At 28.1% G+C, this 23,064-nt stretch overlaps 1 protein-coding gene across 1 annotated transcript in view; it reads left to right on the top strand.

Moving 5' to 3' along the window:
- Positions 1-18,771, top strand: part of LOC118199877 (uncharacterized) — a 51,787-nt gene extending 33,016 nt beyond the window's left edge. Inside the window, exons 2-7 of the mRNA XM_085818655.1 lie at positions 1,719-1,848; positions 3,786-3,880; positions 8,963-9,055; positions 9,212-9,274; positions 10,704-10,784; positions 14,977-18,771. Coding sequence (XP_085674781.1) covers positions 1,719-1,848; positions 3,786-3,880; positions 8,963-9,055; positions 9,212-9,274; positions 10,704-10,784; positions 14,977-15,099 — 585 coding nt within the window. The 3' untranslated portion in view covers positions 15,100-18,771. The remainder of the gene's footprint in view (positions 1-1,718; positions 1,849-3,785; positions 3,881-8,962; positions 9,056-9,211; positions 9,275-10,703; positions 10,785-14,976) is intronic.
- Positions 18,772-23,064: the final 4,293 nt, after the last annotated feature.

The raw sequence follows: 23,064 nt of genomic DNA, 5'->3' as shown, positions 1-23,064 counted from the left end.
GCAAACCACCCCCACAAACTCTTCAAGAACTGGAAAGAGCTCTTCTGGAAGAGTGGGACAGAATACCCCAACTCGTGATTAATAGCCTCATTGACTCCATGCCTCAAAGGTGTTCAACGTTGCTGGCCGTCCGTGGAAACCATACCCCCTACTGAAAATGATTTCCTTTGAAGAAAACACCTTTTCTTATTCTTTTTTTATCATATGCACAAATTGTGTTTTTTTTTTTTTTCCTTTTGTACAAAAATGCGCAATAAAATGCATTTTTTTTTTTCTGCCAAACATGTGTAATTTATTCTCATATAACTTTCTACGTCTGTCGACCATGTATCAATCAGCTAAAAAGTTTCCCAGCCACAAGATCCACCTAAAACTGCAATATACTTTGTTTTGAGCAGTGATATTTTATATTTAATGTATATTGCTTATTGGGCTCTTTTTTTTTTTTTTTTTTTTTTTTGAATTATTTGAATAAAAATTGTCATGGATGATTTCTACAATTACATGACATCTTAATCATATCATCACTTTTATTAGCATATTCGTTCTGTTTTTTCATTAAAGTTTACCTTCATGTGCTGCCCAAACAGTACAGTGGTTAAGGGAGCCGACTGTGATACCAAAGGGCCCGGTTACAAATCCCGGAGAACGCATGGCTGTAATTGTCCATCCGTTCATTGGAGGTGAAGGTGGCCCACCTATTATGTGCCTGAATGATAAAGTGACCACCAATTCTGGCCTTAGTAGTGGCCAAGCCGAAGTCAGCTTAGGGCTTACCATTGGGTAAAAGAAGTTTACTTTCATGTTAAGTTCATCTTGACGATCACTTCTATTATTACTGCTCTGTGTACTCTCCTCCATACCATATGTGCTTTAAAAAAAAGTAAAAAAGTTAAGAATTTGTTGTATCTTAATGATGATATGCAACAAAATGAAATAGTGCCATGTTGTTAAGCAGAACATTCTACAGTAGGAAAATGCACACACATTGAGCCAATTCAGTTGCTACTGAAAAGTGTTGAAAGAAGAGGCACACTGTTACTGCTGTCTGTCACTATGCACGTCTTGATGACTCACCCGTGCCGTTGTTTTCAATACACAGGTACGAAATAAGGTTTATTACAGTGAGACTGGATGAAATCAAATTATTTGAGCTAAGAATTGCACATTCTATAGTTAGTCTAAAGACGTGCGAGATCATTACAAAAAGATAAAAACATACCAGGTTCATTAGAATGTGCTAGATAATTATCCAGTAAGCCGGGTACATTGCATAATGATGATCTGTTTATACTTAACCTGATTTTTTTTGTAATTAATTCTTCATCATATACAGCCCTCAGTCAAACTGCTATTATTATAGATGTGTTTTATAGCACGGTCCCCCCCCCCCCCAGTTAACTTAGCTTAGGTAATGCTCACTTGATAAATACTGTATCCAGTTCACACTTTTTAGCAAAAAAGAGTGAACTGGAATAGTGAATAGTCCTTTCATTTAAATAATAATAATAATAATAATTGGGGGGGATAATGTGGACACTTTTATATTATTTGTTGTAAGATGATATTTATCAAAAATAATAATATCAGATGTGCCTGAAAATCTGTTTTATACCAATATATACTTCTATATCCAGAATTTTCATTTGCAATATAATGCTTATTTTTGGAATAATTCTCTTGTAATTTTTTAATTTAATGTTTCCTTTTTTTAATAGGTTCAAAGTATTATAACTCAGATTCTATCTGTGTTTGACCTTTACGTTCTCATTGAAGCCAGTCCTGGCTCGACACATTATAGATATTTTGGAATCAACTTTATGTTTGTGTATAGTGGGAATAAACATGGTAAGCATTCTGCTTGATATATATTTTTATGTGCATCTTATAAAGGTTATTAACAATAATTTGGACATTTTTTATTCGTTAAACTCTGTATTCTGATTAAATATTAATAATGCATTGAAATGCTAGACTTGTTCTGATCATATTTTTATTTTGTCAATAATATAATACTAATTAAAAATTAATAATGTATTCAAATGTTCTTATTTTATTGTTATTTTATCAATAATACTTCATAAAATTAAATATTTTTTAACATAAAACTGCATTATCAGGTTAGAATGATAGTATGAAAGAAAGTAAACTGAAATTTAATTGAAAGGCAGAAAGTCTAGCAGCTGCCTAGCAGGAAGGGGAGGGGGAAAAATGCTGGTAATTCGATCAGGTTTTTAATTCCACCAAATGAGTTGGTTTCTTTAGAGTTTTCATGGCTTTTCCCATAGATATTTTTCCCCATTTTATTGCATGCCTTCATGAAGTAACTGGAAAGCATTTCCAGCTAGCAGTCGTCAGGTCTGGAGTTCGAATCCTGGCCATAGCATAGCTAATTCTTCATGTTTATGGTTTCCAGAAAGTACCTAATGATCTCTACTGGATAATGTAATCTGTACTGGATAATGTAGTTCTTAAAAGTCTTCCACTAAAACGTTGCTTTCCTTAGACGGATAACATTTGAAGTTCTTTGCCATATTCTAAATAATCCTAATCCTGAAAGGGTGAAATATTTACTATAGTGTATTAGATATGACAAAGCAATTGAATAGTAAAACAGGAATTTGAAGATATCATTATTGGAAAATTTAATAGTAGTATCATATAAAAATTATTTATCTGATTTAAGAAAAAGAAAGGCTTTATTTCATTTTCAATAGGTTTTATTAGATTTACCTTCCATGATATGCCTTTATTTCTGCCATACAAATAATGAATTTTTTTTCAACTCTTGTAGAATCTTATGCAATTGGACATAGATGTTATTTATTGTTTATGATTGTTATGATTCTGATTGTTGTTTATGACTATTTTATGTGGGGTATTTTTATTTAGTTTTATTGATTATTTATGTAGCTAATTATTTTATTAATCTTACCTATTTTCTATATTAATAAACTATAAAATGTGTTCCCCCTATGAAAAGAACAGAAAATCCCTTTCAGTATAAATATATATGTATAAAATATGTTACTATTCAAATGTGTATATTAGATGTGAATATTAATGTATTTCACTACTTTGGCTGTCTTAAAAACCAATAATTTTTAAACAAAGGCTTTATTATGTTCAAAAATGCTCGTTGCACTTAGTTTAAATCCTGGTAATTGCCCTTTTTGCCATTTTTGAATATGTTGCAATGATTTTGTTTAGCAGATATCTTCATTATCATCACAATTAAAGTTAACTCTAGTATAATTCAACTTTATATTTTTATTGATATGATTTTATTGATAGATGTTGTAGAAAATTCAAGTCTTTCATTCTGTTAAACATCATAAAAGTTAAGAGTTTTAATAAAACAGAACAACATGAAGAAAGAAGCATAAGTATCTGTTTGTATGTAGTATAAGTACATCCTAGTAGATAATCATAATTTTACGCCAGTTAAAACTAATTAAATAGATCAAAATGCTGATTTTTCTGTTATATTATGAGGAAGTTTTGAACGAATAGTTGTAGTTGTTGATACAATCTGTGATTTAAAATTGAAGTTAAACTATTATCAAAAAGTATTGCCTTGTACTTAACAGGAATGCATATTGCAAAAGGTTAAAAATGTTAATTTTGAAATATGTTTGGGTTAGTTCAGTTTAACAAAATAATATGTTTTCTGAATTTTGTTAGTTTTATATATTTAAATATTGTTTTATTTAGAGAATTTTATATAAACAAATATTATATAATTATTCATAGTTAATGCATTTATTCCTTGTTTTTTTCTTTAGTGAGAAATTCCTTAATATTATGCTCAATTATTTCATTTGCATTGGCAGTATATATGCTCGTGGTGTCTGTGATACTGATGAGAGCTCTTCGAAAGGTAATTCATGTCTGAACTAAATGTCAGTTTTATACGGAGTTTGTAGTTTTAAATTTTTACTCTCTTTGATTTTAAGATTATATTTATGTTTCTCTGTGATCTGTAAATTTTATTAAAGGCTTAGCATGTAGAATGATTATCATGGTATAACTTTTGATCAAGTTTTTAACTTAAACATGCAATTTCATTAAAAGGCAACAAAAAACATTTTGACAAAAACATCTAATTTAATAACTCATCATAATCAAGCTATAGAGCTTGTTATCATAATGACATTGCATTAATTTTACAAACATACCACAGTTATATGATTGCAGATTATGTGTGCTAAAACTTCTGTAATCAGTACTGGTTTGATTACTCTAAAATTTTAACCATAATTTTTCTGTAATCCTCGCTGACTCAAATTTTTTTTAATCCCTGATGTCACACAGACATCAGGGTTAAGTTATTTAAATAAAGTTAAGTTATTTAAATATAACTTTATGTATCATGAACATTGAATTTTACTTTGGGTTTATTAGTGTCATCACCTTTTTCAGAATTTTTGCTTTATTTATAGTGAGAATGTATTTTTTTTATTAGAAAGTAAACATATAACATGGTATGTTATTAAATAATAAAATAATCATGTGACATATCATGAAGTAATTAGTAGCAGTCCAATATCAATATTAATTGTATGAATAATACTTAAAATTAAGAATAGTAATACATCCTAACATTTATAATATAAATAGCGGAAGTACCCGATACCAGTTAAGTTAGATTGAGAGTAATGTATGTAACATCAGAGAGAACGATACTGCTGTAATCCTTCTCTAATAACGATACAAAAAATATGATTCATAGTCATACATTTTTTAGTCTGATGAGATATGACACCGACATAAAAAGTGCCGATAGAAAAATAAACTGATTCTCTCTCATTATATCACCAACAATACCATGCAGTTTTTAATGATTTTCGTCTTTCTAATCAAATGGTCGTAAAAGCTCAAGTTCCATCCAGTATTTCACCTATATTCAATTTTAGTTGATTTAATGTGGCACAAAAAATTTATCAGAAATCAATAACGGAAACAAACAAACACGCACACAAACAGATATTCTTCTTCATATATATAGATTTTGTAAAATTTACAACTTTTTTATTAACAAACTCTACAATTTGAAGCTGAGGAGTAGCAACACTTTTCGAAATAAAGCATTTTTATATCCAAATGTGCAAGACTGTTGCTGCTCAGAAAAATGAGGGCAAAAATTAGTGTTTTCAGAATTTTTAATTAATATCTCGGCTGATGAAAGTCATATGAAGACTGGAATAGCCAAAATAGCTTCCCACGAATTTTTGGAACTGGGAATAATGTATTTAATATTTGGTAATGCTATTTTTATTTCATTGTAAAACTTAGAAAATTTTTATTAACAAACTCTACAATTTGAAAGCAAGCAATGGCAACATTTCTCGAAATAAAGTAGATTTTTATCTCCAGCATGAGAGACTGTTGCTACTTGGAAAAATGAGGGCGAAAATTAGCGATTTCAGAGTTTTTAGTTATTACCTCTGATTTTTAGCTATTTTTTTGGGGGGGGGTAGTAGACATCGACCTTTCCCAGCACCCAGAAAATAATTGTAGAAAGTTTGATGATAGCTATAGTAATGATCGAGTTAATTGCGAACAAACACACAAACAGACATTCTTCTTTATTCTTAAACAGACATTCTTCTTCACCAAAAGTGCAATACATAATACTAAATAATTTAATGTTGTATAATATTAAATAATATAATTAATTAATTATTAATAATTCATGAATTTAAAAACTAACATGAGTACATATGAATATTAATAAACTATTTGAAGATAATTAAGAAAAATTATATCAAAATAAATGTCACATTATTTTTAATTGCCAGTTTAATAATGTATTTTTGATTGTTCCTAGCTGAATTTACAACTTTTTTATTTTCAATTATTTCTTCAAAAATTTATATTCAATTTTTATGTTACTGCAATTTAGTATTTAGCTTTTAATTTTTTTGGAGTTAATCTATTTCTTTTATTCCAGCGTAAGTTATCCATTGAAGAAAAATGCCATTCAACATAGTATGCACTAAAAGTTGAAATCTTAAATAAAAATTCAGTTACTATCTGAATGTTTGAAAAATTATCTTTTTTAATAAAAATGCTCATTACTGTGAATAATTTTTTTCTTACTTCCCACTACTACTTCTTCTAATTTAACTTCCAAATTTCTTACTAGTACCTTTATTGGGCAAAGTTCATTAAAAATATAGTCAATTTATAGTAACAAAGTCAATCTAGTTTAAATATTTTTCAGTTTCACAGCATATTATATAGTTTAAACATTATTTTATAAATGAAATTTTGGGAACTAATTTAAAAAACACATTTTAAAAACCATACTATATTTTATCTTATAAAACAGTAAAAAAAATATTTAATTAGTTAATTAATTTTAAAATTAATAAAGCTACTTTGTCTGCTTTTGCTTTATAATAAAAGCCTGTGGTAAAAAACTGTAATTGTGCAAGTTAAACAAAAATTTAAAGAATAGCAAGCCAAAAATTACAAATTTTACCTCTTAAATTATTTAATTTATATATTTTACATAATATTTTACATAAAATATATATATATACATGTTCGAAACTTATTTATGTACCAGGAATAGTTACAGTTTAAAATTTTTAACTGAAACTGTCATGTGTAGGCTAGAAATTCAAAATTATATTTTTTGTCACTTCTAACCTTGGGATATATTTGGGTGGGGTTGGAATTAACATTTATTATCTGTTAAAATAAAATACTTAAAAATATGCTTGTAAATTTATTTTTATTTCATCATAAATCCACACTTTCTACGAAAATCAAACAAGTTTATAGTTTACTAATTCAGAATTCAAACAACAAACATTCTTTGGTTATTGTGTCTTAAGTTTATAGTTTATTCGGACCTTCAATCTAAAAGCTGGCTTTTTCGGATGAAAACCAGCCTAGCTTCAACAGTGATTTTCATGTCATGAATTCTCAGTCAGTATATGATTAAAGCTTGTAAAGCTTTTATCTGCCTTTTTAATGATAACATAAAAAAGGCACTTGAGTATTTTCACAAGCTACACGTATGTGTCAATAGTATGCATGCAGTTCATAAGCGAATATCCTTAGTATTTGTAATGAATCTTAATTTTAATGTTGCTATCTATACTGCTGTTTTGGATATTTTGTAGTTATAGCCTGAAAGCACATTAAAATAAACATTAATGTCAAATTACATGCTTTGAAACAAAATGGTAATTCCCTAAACTCCAAAACATCTTATGAAGAATGCAATCTCAAAATAAATTAAAGGAATGTTGTTCTATGTAAATTTCAAAGCTGTCCATGATCAGAAATTTTTGGAAAATATATGAAAAAATAAATTAACAAATAAAAAAATAAAAATTAACAGCTTAAAATTCACAAATTTTTTTTAATGTAGTATATAAAACAAGCAAATATATAATATGTATATATATATGAAGAGAAATCAGGAATTGAAAATATTTAGTTAAATACAGTTAATATTGCACAGAATGCTGTAAAATTAATTAATTTAGACAAAAATTAAATGGACTATAAATCTATTAAATGTTGTGGGCTACTGACATGAGAAAAGCATAAAGCAAAATACAACATAGAGCATAAACTTGGAAGTCCATACTGAACTGGAAGTAAATTAATAGAACAATAAAACAATGAAAGCTGACTATTCTTTGGTCCAGGGCCAGCACTAGGCCTTTTGCAACTTGGTGAAACCTTTGATGCTCTAAATTCTGCCACCCATTGTCTTCCTAAATTAAAATCTTTACTGTTGAATCCGTAATGACTAGGAAATTTAGCAGCCATGTAAGATTAAATATTCATTTTTATTACAATTGACATTTGTGGTCACAATTCACTTGGCGCTCTAATCGTGGCTATTTATAGAATATTTAAATTTTTGGTACTGTTGTGATAGCAGAATAAAATGGCATCCAAGCGGAACAGATGTAGAAAAAAAAAACGTGTGCAATTTTCCGTTATGGAAGCTCACCAAGAGAATGTTTTGATTTAGGTTAGAAAGGTTTTGATTCTCAAAAATTTGAGTTCAAGTTCCAAATTAGTTACATCATCAGCATTATGCAAGCTATGTGATGTAGATTAATCTAGAAATTATTAAAATTAGAATTGGGGCAATCCAGAAAAGTTTATTACTGCTTTTAGAAAAGAGAGGAAATATCCAATTTTAAAATGAAGAATTAGAGGCTATTGCTGAATTAAATTATAAAGTCATCTACTTCTACATATTGCTAAGTTAAATTATAAAGCTGATTTGTATATAAATATATTATTTATATATACATATATATTCAAAACATCTTTCAAAATATAACTTACTAGTATGGATTCACTCTTTTAAGATAATCCTACTATAATTAAACTTAGGAGATAATATAATCAATTCATCAATATTATTTAGTAAATAAATTATACTATATCTATATATATGTGTGTGTGTGTGTGCATTGTACTTTGTGTGTTTGACTGTTCATTTTTTCTTGCATAATTTGTTGACATAAATTCATAAAAAATTATGTTTTTAAGTCAATTTTAATTACATGATGTAACTAATTTTTATTATGATATGTATGTACTTGTTTCTATTTATTTTTTATATATATATTTAAGATCACTTTTAGGATGTGTAATATTTAGTTCTGACCCCTCACCTTTGAGTAATAGTAAGATAATAGTTTGTATTATATTGAGTTATTTAAGAATTTGGCATAATTTCTGTAGTAATTAAAAGGTATTTTCAAGCTTGCTTTCCAGAAATTTCAATTTTAATTTTTTTTTTTTTTAAATTTAGAAAACATTTAATTGAATCATTATTCAAATCAAGTATATTTTTCATACATAACTTTTTTTCATATTTTCCTTGTTGAACAACTGCAGGTATAGGTGATTATGAATTCTTCTACGAGAGTAATTGTAATTTTTATTTTGATGTAAGAAAAATCTTTTTTTTTTTTAGGAAATAGAGCAGAGGTTCAAGCCATGGTTGATAGCTGCTACAGTTTTTACATCTTGGAGTTTCTTTTCTATAATTTTCAGGTCTATAGCAAACGTAAGTTTCAATTATTGAATTAACAAAAATATAATTAAGGGTACCTCATATTAAAAATTCTGAGAATTAAAAATTTTTTTTTAATTTTATTGCTTTCTGATACATCCCTTAATTTTTTTTTTTTTTTTTTTTTTTTTTTTTTTTTTTTTTTTTTAGGATTTGTATTATGAGTACCATCAAGCAATGCTGATTATATGGACTGTAATGCTAATTTGCAATGTAAGTTATCAGTTTGGAATTTTTAAAGTATCCTAAATGCTTATACATATATATACATGCTTGTAAATATGTATGAAGATAAAATTAGTTACCAAAATGAAATGTAATAATTTTTCTTAAAGAAATACTCATTTGCAGAAGGTTTGTTTTGCTTATTCCATAATCCAACTTATAACAACTGTTAGTCTGATTATTAAAAGAATTACATTCTGTAACTCATCTCAGAAAATAAATTTGGCCTCTGAAAGTAAGCATACAGATTTTGTACTGTTTCTAAGTTACAGTGCTCTTAGAGATTCCATATGTCTAAGTAAAATTTAAAAGAAAAAAAAAAGACTTGTTAAAAATGAAGAGGTTTAAAAGTAGTTAACTGAATGCACTGTGAATTTAATTTTGTTTTTTACATTAAAGCTTTGTAGATGCATAAAAATTTTTCTTATAAATCTAGTTTCTTCTTAGATGATTATTTTAAATATTCTAAGACAGCATTTTTACCGAATTTGGATTTCAGTAGCATCCAAAACATAAATTAAGATGCTTAGCAACCAGTTTTAGAGGTCATCAGTATGTACATTTAACAAAATTATTTATACTGAACTACAATCAATGTGCTGTTTGTGTTGGGTTTCTTTCTATTGTTAAATATTTATTTTGGCATGCAGTTTAAATTTGTCTATCAAAAGCCAACATCTTTTTAAATAACTGGTGTAGTTTTTAATTTGTATGTGATCTATGCGATACATAATTAGGTACATATTAGGTATATCAAAAATCTGTTGAATCCTACTGATACATCTTGATTTAATCTCACAAAACTTTTTATTAAGTTTAATATATTAATATTTCTGGTTTCAGTATTATATGAAAGGGGAAATGTAAATATTTTTGTACGTTTATTAATTAAGAAAAGCAGTTTATAGATTATCCTGCCTATCTGGGGAAGAATGCCTTCTTGGAGGACAGTGTAAGGAAAACTGCCTCGTAACTACATTCTACAAAACTATGGAATTTTCCATCCCATCAATCAATTTGCCCAGATTCAAATACTGGTTGAAGTACCAATGTTTAGTAACTTTTACAGCTCGTTTGCTGGTTTGCAAGAAATGTGAAGAAAATGGCATGCTCATGTTTTCCATTTAGATCATTTGTTTGAACAAATCTTTTTTTATGCAAATTTCAAATATTAGAAAAGTATTTTATTACTATTATATTTATAAATTTGCATGTAAAGATAAATCCTGAAGGTAATTAAGATTGCTGAGCCATTTGCATCTCTGTTTTAAGTGGGTGACTAATAAAACTTGAATTTATACATTATGGTTTTATTGTTTTGTTTGTTTAATGTTTTTATTTTTTGTTTTATTTAAATTTTACAAGTATTAATTAATTATAATTCTCTAGTGTTTCATATTTTGCTTACATTTTGCAGGTATTTTTTATCCTTGTTGTTTACTCAAATTTCCAGGAGTTAACAGATATAACTAGGCTTGAAGATATGGCCAGACTAAAGGTAAAACAGAATTTTTTTAAAAATTTATTATTTATTTATTTATTTATTTTTATTAGTAGTGTGAGTGTTGAGTTTTATACATTGCAATGAAATTTGAGAGGTGCTCGTTCCTGGTGATCCAAAAGAAAATTTTAAAAGATTAGCCTAAATTGTGATATAAAAAAAGGGGGAAAAGGATGATTAGAAAAGAAATTAATATTGAATAAAATCACTTTTTCTTAATGGAACCTTGTGTTAAATTATTGATAAGCTATCAATCTGCCCCTCATACATTCTAATATTAGATACGTGTTGAAATATACTGTTAAAAAAGGTTTTATTTGATAATAAAGTTTGCATTAATTTTGAAAATGCTTATGCATTATAGTCATTACTGTCTTCATTCTTTGAAATCTTTCTGTTTCTGATCCGTGACATCCAAATGTTTTCAAAATTCTATAATTCCAATTAATATTGTGCGTTTTCTCATAATACAGTTGAAGTCCAGAAATCCGCAAAACTTGGGACCAGAGGTTGTGTGGATTTCAGTACAGAAAAGATAAAGCATAATATTTGGACTAAAAATGCAAAATAAATAAGGTGTATTAGATACATTTAATTAAATTATTATATACATTATTACAATAATGTATTATATGCATTAAATTATTATTACATATATAAACTGATTACATTATTCATAGTATTATATGTACACAGCATCAAGGTTTGCCAATTTCGCCTCATGCAAAAATTTCTGGTTTCGAATTCCGGTGTTAGAATCACTGTTGCTGTAAAATTTCAACAGCCTTTCTTTATTTTTCCATATATCATATACAATTGTGTCGCAATTCCATACCGTTCTGCTATAAATCGAGGAGTAGCACCTGCCTCCATCTTTTGCAGAATTTGAACTTTTTGCGTTACCATCAATGCAACGTGTTTACGTTTTTCAATGTTGCAAGCAGTAAAATCATGAGTGCATTTCTTATCTGTCATTGTATTAAAAAAGGCTGAAATTTAAAATATTCTTAATTTATCCACAAAATCTCCAGATTTAAAAAAAAAAAAAAAAAAAAAAGGCAGCACTAAACAATCTCATAAAATAACAAAGCTCAGAAAATAAAACGTGAATAGGGAACTTGAACGAAGAGTTGAGTGAATCGTCTGCTTTTTTACCTCGATGCAGATTAGAGGGGAAAAAAAAAACTTTTATCTTAATTTTTTTAAAGCTTTTTTTATGTCAATAATTTGGTATTTCCGTTATGACTCATTATTATTCGGTAATTATGATATCATTATTTGGTAAGTATTTTTTCTTCGATATTTCATACTCAATGTTGCGGTTTCTGGAACTTATAAACTAAATGTTTATATTTTGAGAGGCAACACGGATTTCAGGTCGGCGGATTTTCGGTATTTGACTGAACTACATTTTTTGGCTGTCTGATGTATTGGATACTAATCAGTTCATTCTTTCAAAGATAAAAAGTCTATGTTCTTTCACATGAAATGAAATCAGGCTGTGGTTTAATTGTACAATATAGAATGACACTTGAATTTTTCCCACGTCAAGTCTCAGTCTTGATTTATGATCATTGAGCATCTCTCATTTTTGTACCTGATTCTGCTATATTGGCCATTCTGAAAACTTTTTGATGCTAAATAGTAATCACAAGGAGATTTCTAAAACAATTGTCAATTCTTCTAGCCTTGTGATGCAATTGAGTTATAAAAAGTGTTGTGACTGTTTCATACAATATACGATTTTTTGTAGTAAACTTGAAATGGCCCTTCTTTAAAGGATAAGTGTACTTATGTGAAGATAAGTTAAGGTTATTGAATATAAAGATTAATTATCCTGTCCGGAAACAAGAAAATTGTGAAGTTTGTAGTTTTGCTAATACTGGTATTTTATGGCAGATGGTTGAGAAATAATATTATTACAAATTTTGTACATAGCTAAATGATTTTAGTGCAGTTATATGTGAAATTGTTGTATTTTTCTATGTAACATAGTGTGAAACAAATATTTAAGGGAAAACTATGTAAGAATCCAAGGGCAAGTGTATTTAACATTGAGTAAATGGTGTCGGTAATTTGGAGCAATATCACCAACCTGACAAAGGTTTTGCCATGCGTACATGTAACATTGGTGCATGCATACGAGTTCATAATACATCTAATGTGAACAGGTCCGGTGATAGTTTAATGAAAAAAAGGCATATTATATCAAAATAACCTCTTCTAAGTTCTGGAATTTTCCACAAAAATAGTCGTATAGGTGTCACAGTATCACACAGTATAATCACTAGTTATACTTCAAACTACTAAAAACATTAAACACAACACAGTGCAAAGCGCATCTAAATAGAAAGCTAACTCAGATTTATCTCAATTGATGCAAAACTAGCGACTCGCACAACAGTAAGTAAGTAACAAAGAGCAGATGCTCTCTCTTCGGCCTTAATTTTCAACCTGCTACCGAGATATTTCTTTCTAGTTCTCAAAATTACTGGAAAAGCAATACAAGAGTGGAATTATGGTTGCAATTAACATAGTGATCAATTACATTTATTCAATTTCAGCACATATCTGTGTACGTAATTCGAAACATTGCTGCCTTCTAAGGGAATTATGAAATGAAGATGAAAGCCTTTCAGCATCTGTTATGAGCTCCTAGAGTGCATCTGTGGTCTTCTGTTGATGGCATTTTAATTGAAGCCTGCTGTAGTCTTTTAAACTTTTCTCCCCAGAGTGCCGGTTAGAGCTTCAAAGTCTAGCCTTTGGTTTTCAGGAAAGGTGGAAAGGGTGTGTCTGCTGTCAAAGAAGCGCAAGATGATAGTGTATAGCTTGGGAAGCCCATCTGTTTGCTTCTGCACTATAAAATATTGTGTCTTAGATACTTACCAGGTCTTTCCATCATATGTGGATAGTTTCAGAGATAGACGAGCAGGCATGGTTAAAAATTTAAAGTCTTCAGAATCGCATCATGCTGTCGCTAAGCACTTCTTTAAGGTGTTAGCTTCTTTGGTGATGGCAGAAACTCTCTCTTTGATGCTTCTTTGCCAGAAGAAACTCTTTCTTCAATTTCTCCAACCCTATTTTCAGCCATGTGTATGCTGGCTTCCATAGCCTCGAATTTGTTTTCTGTTATGCAGGTAATTCCTCTTCATTTTTTCTTGAGCTGCTTCAATCTTTTCTTGAACACCCTTCATCTCTTTTTAACAGATTCTTAAACAACATTCATCTCTCCTTTAACAGATTCTTGACCAGGTTTGATGTCTTTGACTGCCCCTTCCATCTTTTCTTGGAATGCAGTAAAGGCTGTCACTAGCTTAGTTGTTTCTCCATCACTCTTGTCACTGGCATTCAATCCCATTTCTGACACCAAAATTGTTGCATGCTTATGGGTTCATAATAGATTGAATGCACACCTGTCCAAAGGTTAATAAAAATTTATTTTCTCAAAATAAACACTTCAAAGTTCTGGAATTTTCAGCAGAAATAATCATACAGATGTCACCGTATCACACAGTACAATCAGTAGTTATGCTTCAAACTACGAAAAACACTAAACACAATGTAATAGAAAGCATATCTAAAGGGAAAGCTAACTCGGATATATCTCAATTTACATGGAAATAACGATTCAAACAACAATAACTAAACAACCGAGAGGAGGTACTGTCTCTTCTTCTTTAAATAGTTTCCAACCAACCGCTGAGATATTTCTAGTACTTTTAGCTTCCCGAAATTACTAGAAAACAATGCAAGGGTGGAATTACGGTTATAGTTAACATAGCGGTCAAATACATTTATTCAATTTTTATACATATTACGGTGATACAGGGACCATACGAAAATGTTGCCAAATTAGGTGACATTGGGGAAAAATGAATCACCAAAACCGTTGTCAGCTTGGGGATATCTTGCCAAATTACCGAGATAACCCTTTACTCAATGTTAAATACATTTGCCCCTGTATTCTTACTTTTCCGATATAGCTTTCTCTTAAAATTTGTTTCACATTGCATGGCACAGAAAAATACAACAATTTCATATATAACTGCACTAAAATCATCTATGTACAAAGTTTGTAACAATATGTTGTAAAAATTGTGACATTTTTGAAAGTTTACATTTTTATTGTAATTTTTTTTAATTATGTTTAAATGACTGTACATTCTGGTATTTTTATTATTGAATATAGATGGGAACTATGAGCAGTCTGAATACAACATCTCACAGTTTATCCCATTATTCTGTGAATATGCTAGGAGGTGTTCAGTCACGAGCTTCTACGCCTCATGGCTCAACGTTTGCTGCAGTGTAAAACTATTATACATTATAAGTGTCTTTGTTGAGGCCAATAACCAAAGACAAATTTCATTTACTGCAGCTGTCCATCTCTAGTTTTTATATATTTTTTACATATTTTTTGGCCTTATTTTTATTACTTTTTATGTCTTGTTTTTATGTCAAAAATCTGTCTTTGTATTTGAATGTGAGCTGAATTTTAGTTATTGTCATATGTATTGCATTATACCTATTTCATATCCGTCCAGTTTATGTATTCTGTTATATGTGTATGTGATAGAATTCAAATATGGTGTGTATGTGTGTTGTGTCTGTACATGTCTGTTGTACATGATATGCATAAATACTATGGAAAGAAATAAAAAAGTGTATGCTAAATTTTTCTAATTTTTATTGCAAGATTTTGTTTCACCATCCTTCCAGTATATCTCAAAGATTTTTCTGATGAAGTATACATTTCACATTTTTGACAAACAACATTTAGAAACATTCAAAATGAAAATCTAAGTATTTTATGTAAGATATTTTTTAAATGCTAAATTATATTCCATTTGTCAATGCATCATCGTGTGGGAAGGTTTTATGATCAATTGTTAAGATATCAGAATTAAAGCATTTTATATCTGATAGAGAGAATGTCAGATAAAATGTGTCCTTTTGTTATGAAGCATTTCTGCTAATCCTTCTAATTGCTAATCAATTGATAAACTAATTATCAATACAAATACCAATGTATTAAGTTGTCACGTCACTACTCTTGTAAGCAGATTCACAGAAAGTCTTCTACACAGTTACTTTACATAAATAAATAGCAGCCAATTAGTATGGAACATAATTTTTTACAATCATGAATGCTTGTCTTATTTATGTAATAGTATGTAAAAGTTATTTTAGAAATGGTAAATAAAGGAAATTTTTCATCATGAAGCTGCCTTGTGATTTTCAGTTAAGTATATTTGTTAATATGAAAAAAGCATATATAATATTCTCCCACACACACACACACACACACCTTTGTGGAATGCATTCTGTATACTTATTTTTTCCCTTATTAATGTTAAGGACTATGTATTGCAATAAAACCTGTAGTCAGTAGCTTTGACTACAGTTTCCCCCTCCCCCTGATGACTACATTTTTTCTTTCTTTCTTTCTTTCTTTCTTTCTGAAATTTGTATTTAAAGTTAAATCATTGGAATTCAGTGCAATATTTTCAAAATAGCGAATGCTTTAAACAGTCATGATAAATTTCTGAGAAGTGGCATTTGTTTTATTTTCTTTTGGCTGCTGGTATTTTTTCTTTTCTAAAAATGTTTTATTGCTTGGGCTTTCTTCATGAATATTCATATTTAAACAAGAGATTAAAACTTCTTCAAAACAAGAGATGTATTATTATTAACCACAGATTAAAATACATGTAGGGAAAACTGGAACATTGTATTGGCACTCAATTCGAAATTAAATTGAATCTTAATTGGTCTTTGAGATTTTAACTGCTTATTTTATGAATGCAATAATGTGTGACAGATTTCTAGATTCTTTTAATCTTTTATTTGTTTTGTTTCAAATGTTTTTGAGTCAATTAATGTGAGCCTAAGTCTGAAGTAAAATTAAGTAGTAAGTTATCAAATTCTTAAATTCTTGAGAGCATTCTGCTTTCCCTCTTTCATTCAAAAAAGAGATATTTTTCATCAGCATTAAAAATATATTTCAGACAATGGTTAATTTTTTCCAGGAATTTTGATTAATAATCCCACAAATTTTTCAAAATTCAAGTTTAGTTTAATCTTGCAATTTTTTTATATTTCATTTAGTTTGAATATTTTGTATTTACTTTGAATACTAATATTAAGCAAAATATTTTTATTAATGTAATTAAAATATATTTGGATCAATACAACAATTTGAAGGAAAACAAATTATCTTTGTGTTCCTTAAGTATTTAAAAGATGGGTTATCCTCAAATGATTATTGCTGGTTTTTAAGAAGCATATAATTAATTTATATATGTTACTTTCTGAAAACAGTCAAAATGTTTTTTTGACCTTTAAGAATCTCACATATTATTTCTTTATCACTGTTGAATTCAGTAGTATTTGTTAGGCCTGCCTGAAGTTCCAGTTTTTCATATTGACAATCATTGTTTCAAAATAATGTTTTAGGGGCCATCGGTTTGTACTAGTTTTCTTTTCTCGAAGAAAATTTGTGAAATTCTTAGTTCTTGATGTTTTGTTAGAAAAATTGTTTTCACTCTAATTTTTATTCTTCACCACCCTTGATTGGAACTACTTTCTCCATGATTTTTGTCAGCCCATCTGCAAGAATGTTAACTTTCTTTTTCACAGTATTGTTTGTCTATTTCTCAGACGTTCATCTGATGACAGTTTTGTCATTTGCTTCCCATTTTGTCAATATAATTTTTTACAGATAGGAATTCAGATGGATTCTTTTGTTGCTAAAAATTTTCTTTAGGCTGGTATACAAGAAACCATCACAAACCACTCTTTTTCAATACCTTCCATGCTTTTTAAGATTATAAGACATTTTGCATTACAGAAGAATATATCCATGAATTTAAGCATGGAATGTTTCAGGAATATTCCAGGTAGATGAGAAGAATGTTCTAAATTGTAATATGGTTGGAACACTCTACAAATATACCCTGAAACTTGTAAAATATTTCTTGCCATAAAATATATCTGAAGTATTTTAAATAATTTGTAAATATTCCAAGAATGTTCAGGGATGATACTGAAGAAAGTTGGAATATTCCGAATTGTGTACCGCAAAAGTATAAAAATCACAAATAAGTAAATCATTGTGTTTATTAATACTATAAAATATTGCTGTGCTTAAATTTTCTTACATTTTTTATTAATTTTGGGGAAAAAATTAATTTTTTTCGCTAGTATACTTAATAACAGAGCAAATAACTAATAAAGCAGATGTCAAATATTTCCCTTCACTTTTTACCTGTGAGACTACTGATGCTAACAGGTAAAAATATAAATCTTTGTATAAATTCATTAACCTTGTGTTTTGAATTGAGTTTATCTAATGTAATGCCGTAGCCATTTTACTGTTATAATTTTTCTTTGCTTCTCTTTTATATGTTTATTTTTATAATAATTACTTCCTTTTTTCTTGTGTATTCATATCTATTAAAGATTTGAATTGCAATGCAATATGAAATTCTTAATATTAATATGCATAAGCAAAATGGAGAGTATTAGAAAGGGAAATTATGATCCAACAAAGATACAACATAACTGCATAATATTGTCAAACTTTATCAAGATTTGAAAAAAAAAAAAAAAAAGGAAAAAGGAAAAATGCCTGTAATGAGAATTTTGAATGGAAGATCCAATTTCAGATTAGAAATTCTGATAAATCATGATTATATTGTTTAAAAATATCATTTATTCACCTTAAATAGATTTTATCTTGTAATCCTATGTTCTTTACTTCAATCAGTTTTAAAGACAGAAACAGGCCAGAAATAACAAAAAATTGTATTTTTATTGGACTCTTATGAAATTGCCTTCCCATTGGCAGTCTTATTTAATCATGAATTAGAATAATTATATGTTAATCGAGCTTGTAATGTCAACATTAATTCTCACTTGTATGTGCAGATGGTTAAATACAAATAAATTAAAAATAGGAACAAAAAACATTGTTAAAAGAAGAGACTAAAGAACAGTAAGAGGTTAAAAGAAGAGACTGTATTATGACAGGAAAGAAACTAATATATTCACATATTGGAAAATATTCTTTGAAATAGACAGTTTTTCTGAACAAAATTTGAATAAATTAGTTTTTCTCTTATGGCATCAATAGTTATATAATTCAAGCAAGATCGCTATTGGAAATTAATGTTCCTAGTCAATGTTAAATGAAGATCTACTTTTTATTTTTATATGTATGTAGTTTTTAATTACTTATACAAGTAAAATGTGATTCTTATTATTATCAGTTCGAGCAGTTTTTGATTTAATTATATTGAAAGTTTCTATTGTAAAAATTTCAAGTGCTGTGTTTGCTGAGTTTATATTCATGTAATATGGCAGTAATTGATAGATTATTCTTGCTATATTTTATATGCATTTTTTGATTTCATTTTCCCATTAGTGTGGAATGTTTGCTTTCATATTTTTAAGCATATATACTTTACACTGCTATTTCTTCCATTTAATGTCTTGCTAAGTCTGATTAAGATTCTTATTTTTTAAACACTAAAAAACTCTTAGATTATTAATACTGTTTTTTGGAATAAAAATATTATTTATTGGATACCTATCAGTTGTTTGTAAGGTATTTAACACATATAGTGATGTAATTTTTGCAATTATTAGCCAATATATATTATTACAAAAATATTTTTGAATCCTTGCACACATATTGATTATATTTCTTATATTATACATGTTTATGTGAAATACTTGTTTTTATATTTTAAGCATATGTCTTTTACATTCCATATCAGTTTTTCTTACGTTATGAAATTTTTACAAATTTTTTTATTTTTCGAAAGGCAAAATTCATATATTATTAATGTGTATATTCTGTAGAAATTCAAGTTATTATTCATTGGTTAATTGTTAATTGCTTTTATACTATGTTAATAAATATTTAAGTATACTTTCTCCAGTCTCATGTTCCTTAGTTGTTGCACATAATCAATTTTGTTTCAAATTTTAAACTTAATATCTGTTTAACACTTTATCTGGTATCAAAATTGTCAATCTTTAATGATGCTTTTCCACCCCCCCCCCCATTTTAATAAATGACACTATTTATCTTTAAATTGTAGAAAATTAGAATATATTAGTTTTTAAAAAGCAATATTTTTTAAAAAATTTCCATTTTGTATTTGTAATACTCACAACATTGTATTGATTTGGAGTTGGAGGACATTAAGTAGTTTTATAACATTGTAAAACTCCTGATAAAGTTGTCATCTTCACTTATTTTCTTGTCAAAATTTAATAGACACATCAACAATTTTAACCAATTTAAAAAATGTATTTAGTAATTTATTTGTTAAAATTCCTACGTTTTCAGAATTTAATTCGTTAGTTAAGAAACATTTAATAATGTCCCTATTTTAACAAAGAAATGCGGAAATGTGTATGGTAATGTAATGTCATGTGCAGTCATTAAATTTAGTTTTTGCTAATAAACTTTCAAAGGTAGCGCATTAGGCGAATGAGATCAGATCAGCTGTACTGGGCAATATGTTGTATTATACAGAAATTGCGGATCAGCCGAGTTTATTTATTTAGATAGTAGTGTATACCTCAAATGCAAGTTATCCATGACTACCAGAAAGAGTCGATAAATACTTAAATACAAGATATAGATTTTTAACAAACTGAATAATTGTTTGTTTTTTAAAAAGTGCAAAAGACTATTAATTTTATTACTATCTTAAAACTCGCTTGTAGTTTTTCTTTAAAACCTGCTTAAAATATTTTAATGTTTATAATCATATTTCATTGATAATAATTACAGCTATTTATTATCACTTTATTTATAAATGATGTAAATTAAAATTAGTAACCTTCTATCCAGTAATAAAGTGATAGCATAAAATATTATTTCTCTGCTCATATTGTTTCTTATGTTATCAAAGGGAGGATACTGTTAAATATAAAAGAGTGTTACTTCATGAAACTCAAAAATCACATTTTACTGAAGCACCTTTTTCTTTCACTCGTTGAGTTATATGTTACTGTTATTTTGTACCATTAGAAAAGCCCTTACATTTTAATTAGAACTTTTCTCCAGCCATGGTGTTATAATATACATGCACATTGCTAATATTTTTTAACCAAATTATGAATATCAAGTGTTTAGAAAGTTGGGCAAAGCTGTTAATGTATCAAAAGAATGCAAAATTAAGAAAAATTTTCGTGTTGTATTTTTTAATTGTTTGTTATCTGAAATAAGGTTACAAAACTTATGTTATACTGCAATGGATGTATCTGTTTCCATAATTTTTTTTTTAATTTATATACTTTTACAGCTTTATTAAATGATGCTGAAAAAGTCAACCACATATATTTAAAAATTAATTGGCACACACATTTCAAATAAAGTGAGAAAAGTACTGTAGGATGACATGCTGCAACCACTCTTAAACATAAGAGCAGAGACACTTTTCCGGACAGCGCATGTGCTTTATCAGCTGGAGTTGGAAAAAAGAATTTTTTTATGACTTTAGTATGCTTTATTATGCTGAGCAATTCATTTCCATGAAACATTTTCCTCCAGCAAGCAATGTGGCAACAGTTGCTTTATTAGGAAGAAAGTTATGGTAAATATTTAATAAGGGCTTGAAATTATTGTTTATTCATAGGATCTAGAGCAAATGGATGGATATGAACATAGATGGATGAATATCATTTGCATCAATTCTTTAGCCATGATACTGTTTTAGTTACCCTAAACTGGGCTTTTATTTTGCTTACACACAAACCTATTTCTACAAGGCACATCAGGACTCACCATTTGCTATCGAAAGGTTCTAAAGGCATAGCCTTTTTAAGAATACCATAAACATTAATTTAATAAAATTTTGAGATTGCAAATTCTGCTAAATGGAAAAATTTGATTACTTAATCATTTAATGACTTTTATGATAAATCATTATTCTCTTTTCAATAAATATTTCTTGACTAAACAGAGCTATGCTATGTCATTTATTGCTGGTTTCATTCGCAGATTGTAAAATTTTATTTATCTATTTTTTATAACTTTGATATAGTTCTTATATTTATTATTTGGCACAATTATGTTAAATAATCCAATACCCTATAAACAAACATAAAATATAACAAAAGAGCATTTCACCTAACTGCATTACTTTCAAAGAATATTTTGAGATGCCATCAATAAATATCACCAAGTTAAATGGTTAAAAATATATTTTGCTGCCACATATTAATTTACTTTTGGGGACTTTCTTCAGTGGCACATTACACTCCCCCTCCTCCGAACGAATGAGGCTTTTGTCAGTGCTTCAAACCTTTAATATATATGAAGCGTATTTAATAAGCAAAATCCAATTAAATATGCACAAGATGTGGTGCTTCTACTAATAGCTAATTTTAAAGTTACAGATACATGCTTGCTAAAGGAAGTGAAGAGTTTGTAGAAAAATATTTCAGGAGAGTTAGATTAATTAAAGTGTTCTAATTCATTTAAAGTCCATGAAAAATAAAACTGATCTTCTTTATGTTTTCATTATTACTGTTTATTAATAAACAATAATTATATGAAATTTCGTAGAGAAATAAAGTAACTTTGCTGCTTCTATGCACTTAACATAAATTTTCTCTTGTACTCCTCAAACTGCTTAGAAAAAGTAGATTTCATATCATAAATAGTTTTTCAGAAAATAAAGATATTTAAGTTCTCTGGAATCAATTGATAATTCTCTCTCTCTCTCTCTCTTTTTTTTTTTTTTCTTTCTCTATCGATCTATGTTGATAAATAGATATTATTATATAATAAAAGTTATAAAAAATTTTCCAAATACCTCAAATCCTATTAAAAAATCCATAGTAATCTCATCACCCAAAATATCAAAATAAATAATCCATAAGTAGAACACAAAGAAACAATAAAAGCAAAGAACTTGAAACGAGTAAATTGTATTAACAACTTAATCTTAATCTAAGAAAACATCTGTATATATATTATATGATAAAGTATAAGTTATAGTTTATGTATTTAATGTCTTATTTACTGGAGCTCATTGGTTGTCCTCAGAAATTATAATGAAAATTCAGGAATGTTGTAAATGGAAGTGGACATTGTAGGGATTTACATTTATTTTTCACAAACAAGTAAAGTTTAATTTTAAATTTTCCTATTTCCTTCATTCCCGTAATTTTCAATGCCAGAATCTTTAAATTTGGTAGCGCAATTGAAGTAATGCAAATTCTACCTTGAGGAGAAAAAGTTTAAATATCGAGT

Source organism: Stegodyphus dumicola, chromosome 6 (assembly GCF_044657685.1).
Source record: "Stegodyphus dumicola isolate Sdum_Otavi_A_Nest chromosome 6, ASM4465768v1".
Taxonomy (NCBI): domain Eukaryota; kingdom Metazoa; phylum Arthropoda; class Arachnida; order Araneae; family Eresidae; genus Stegodyphus; species Stegodyphus dumicola.
The sequence above is the reverse complement of the archived record's forward strand: the minus strand, read 5'-3'. Positions and strand labels throughout refer to the sequence as shown.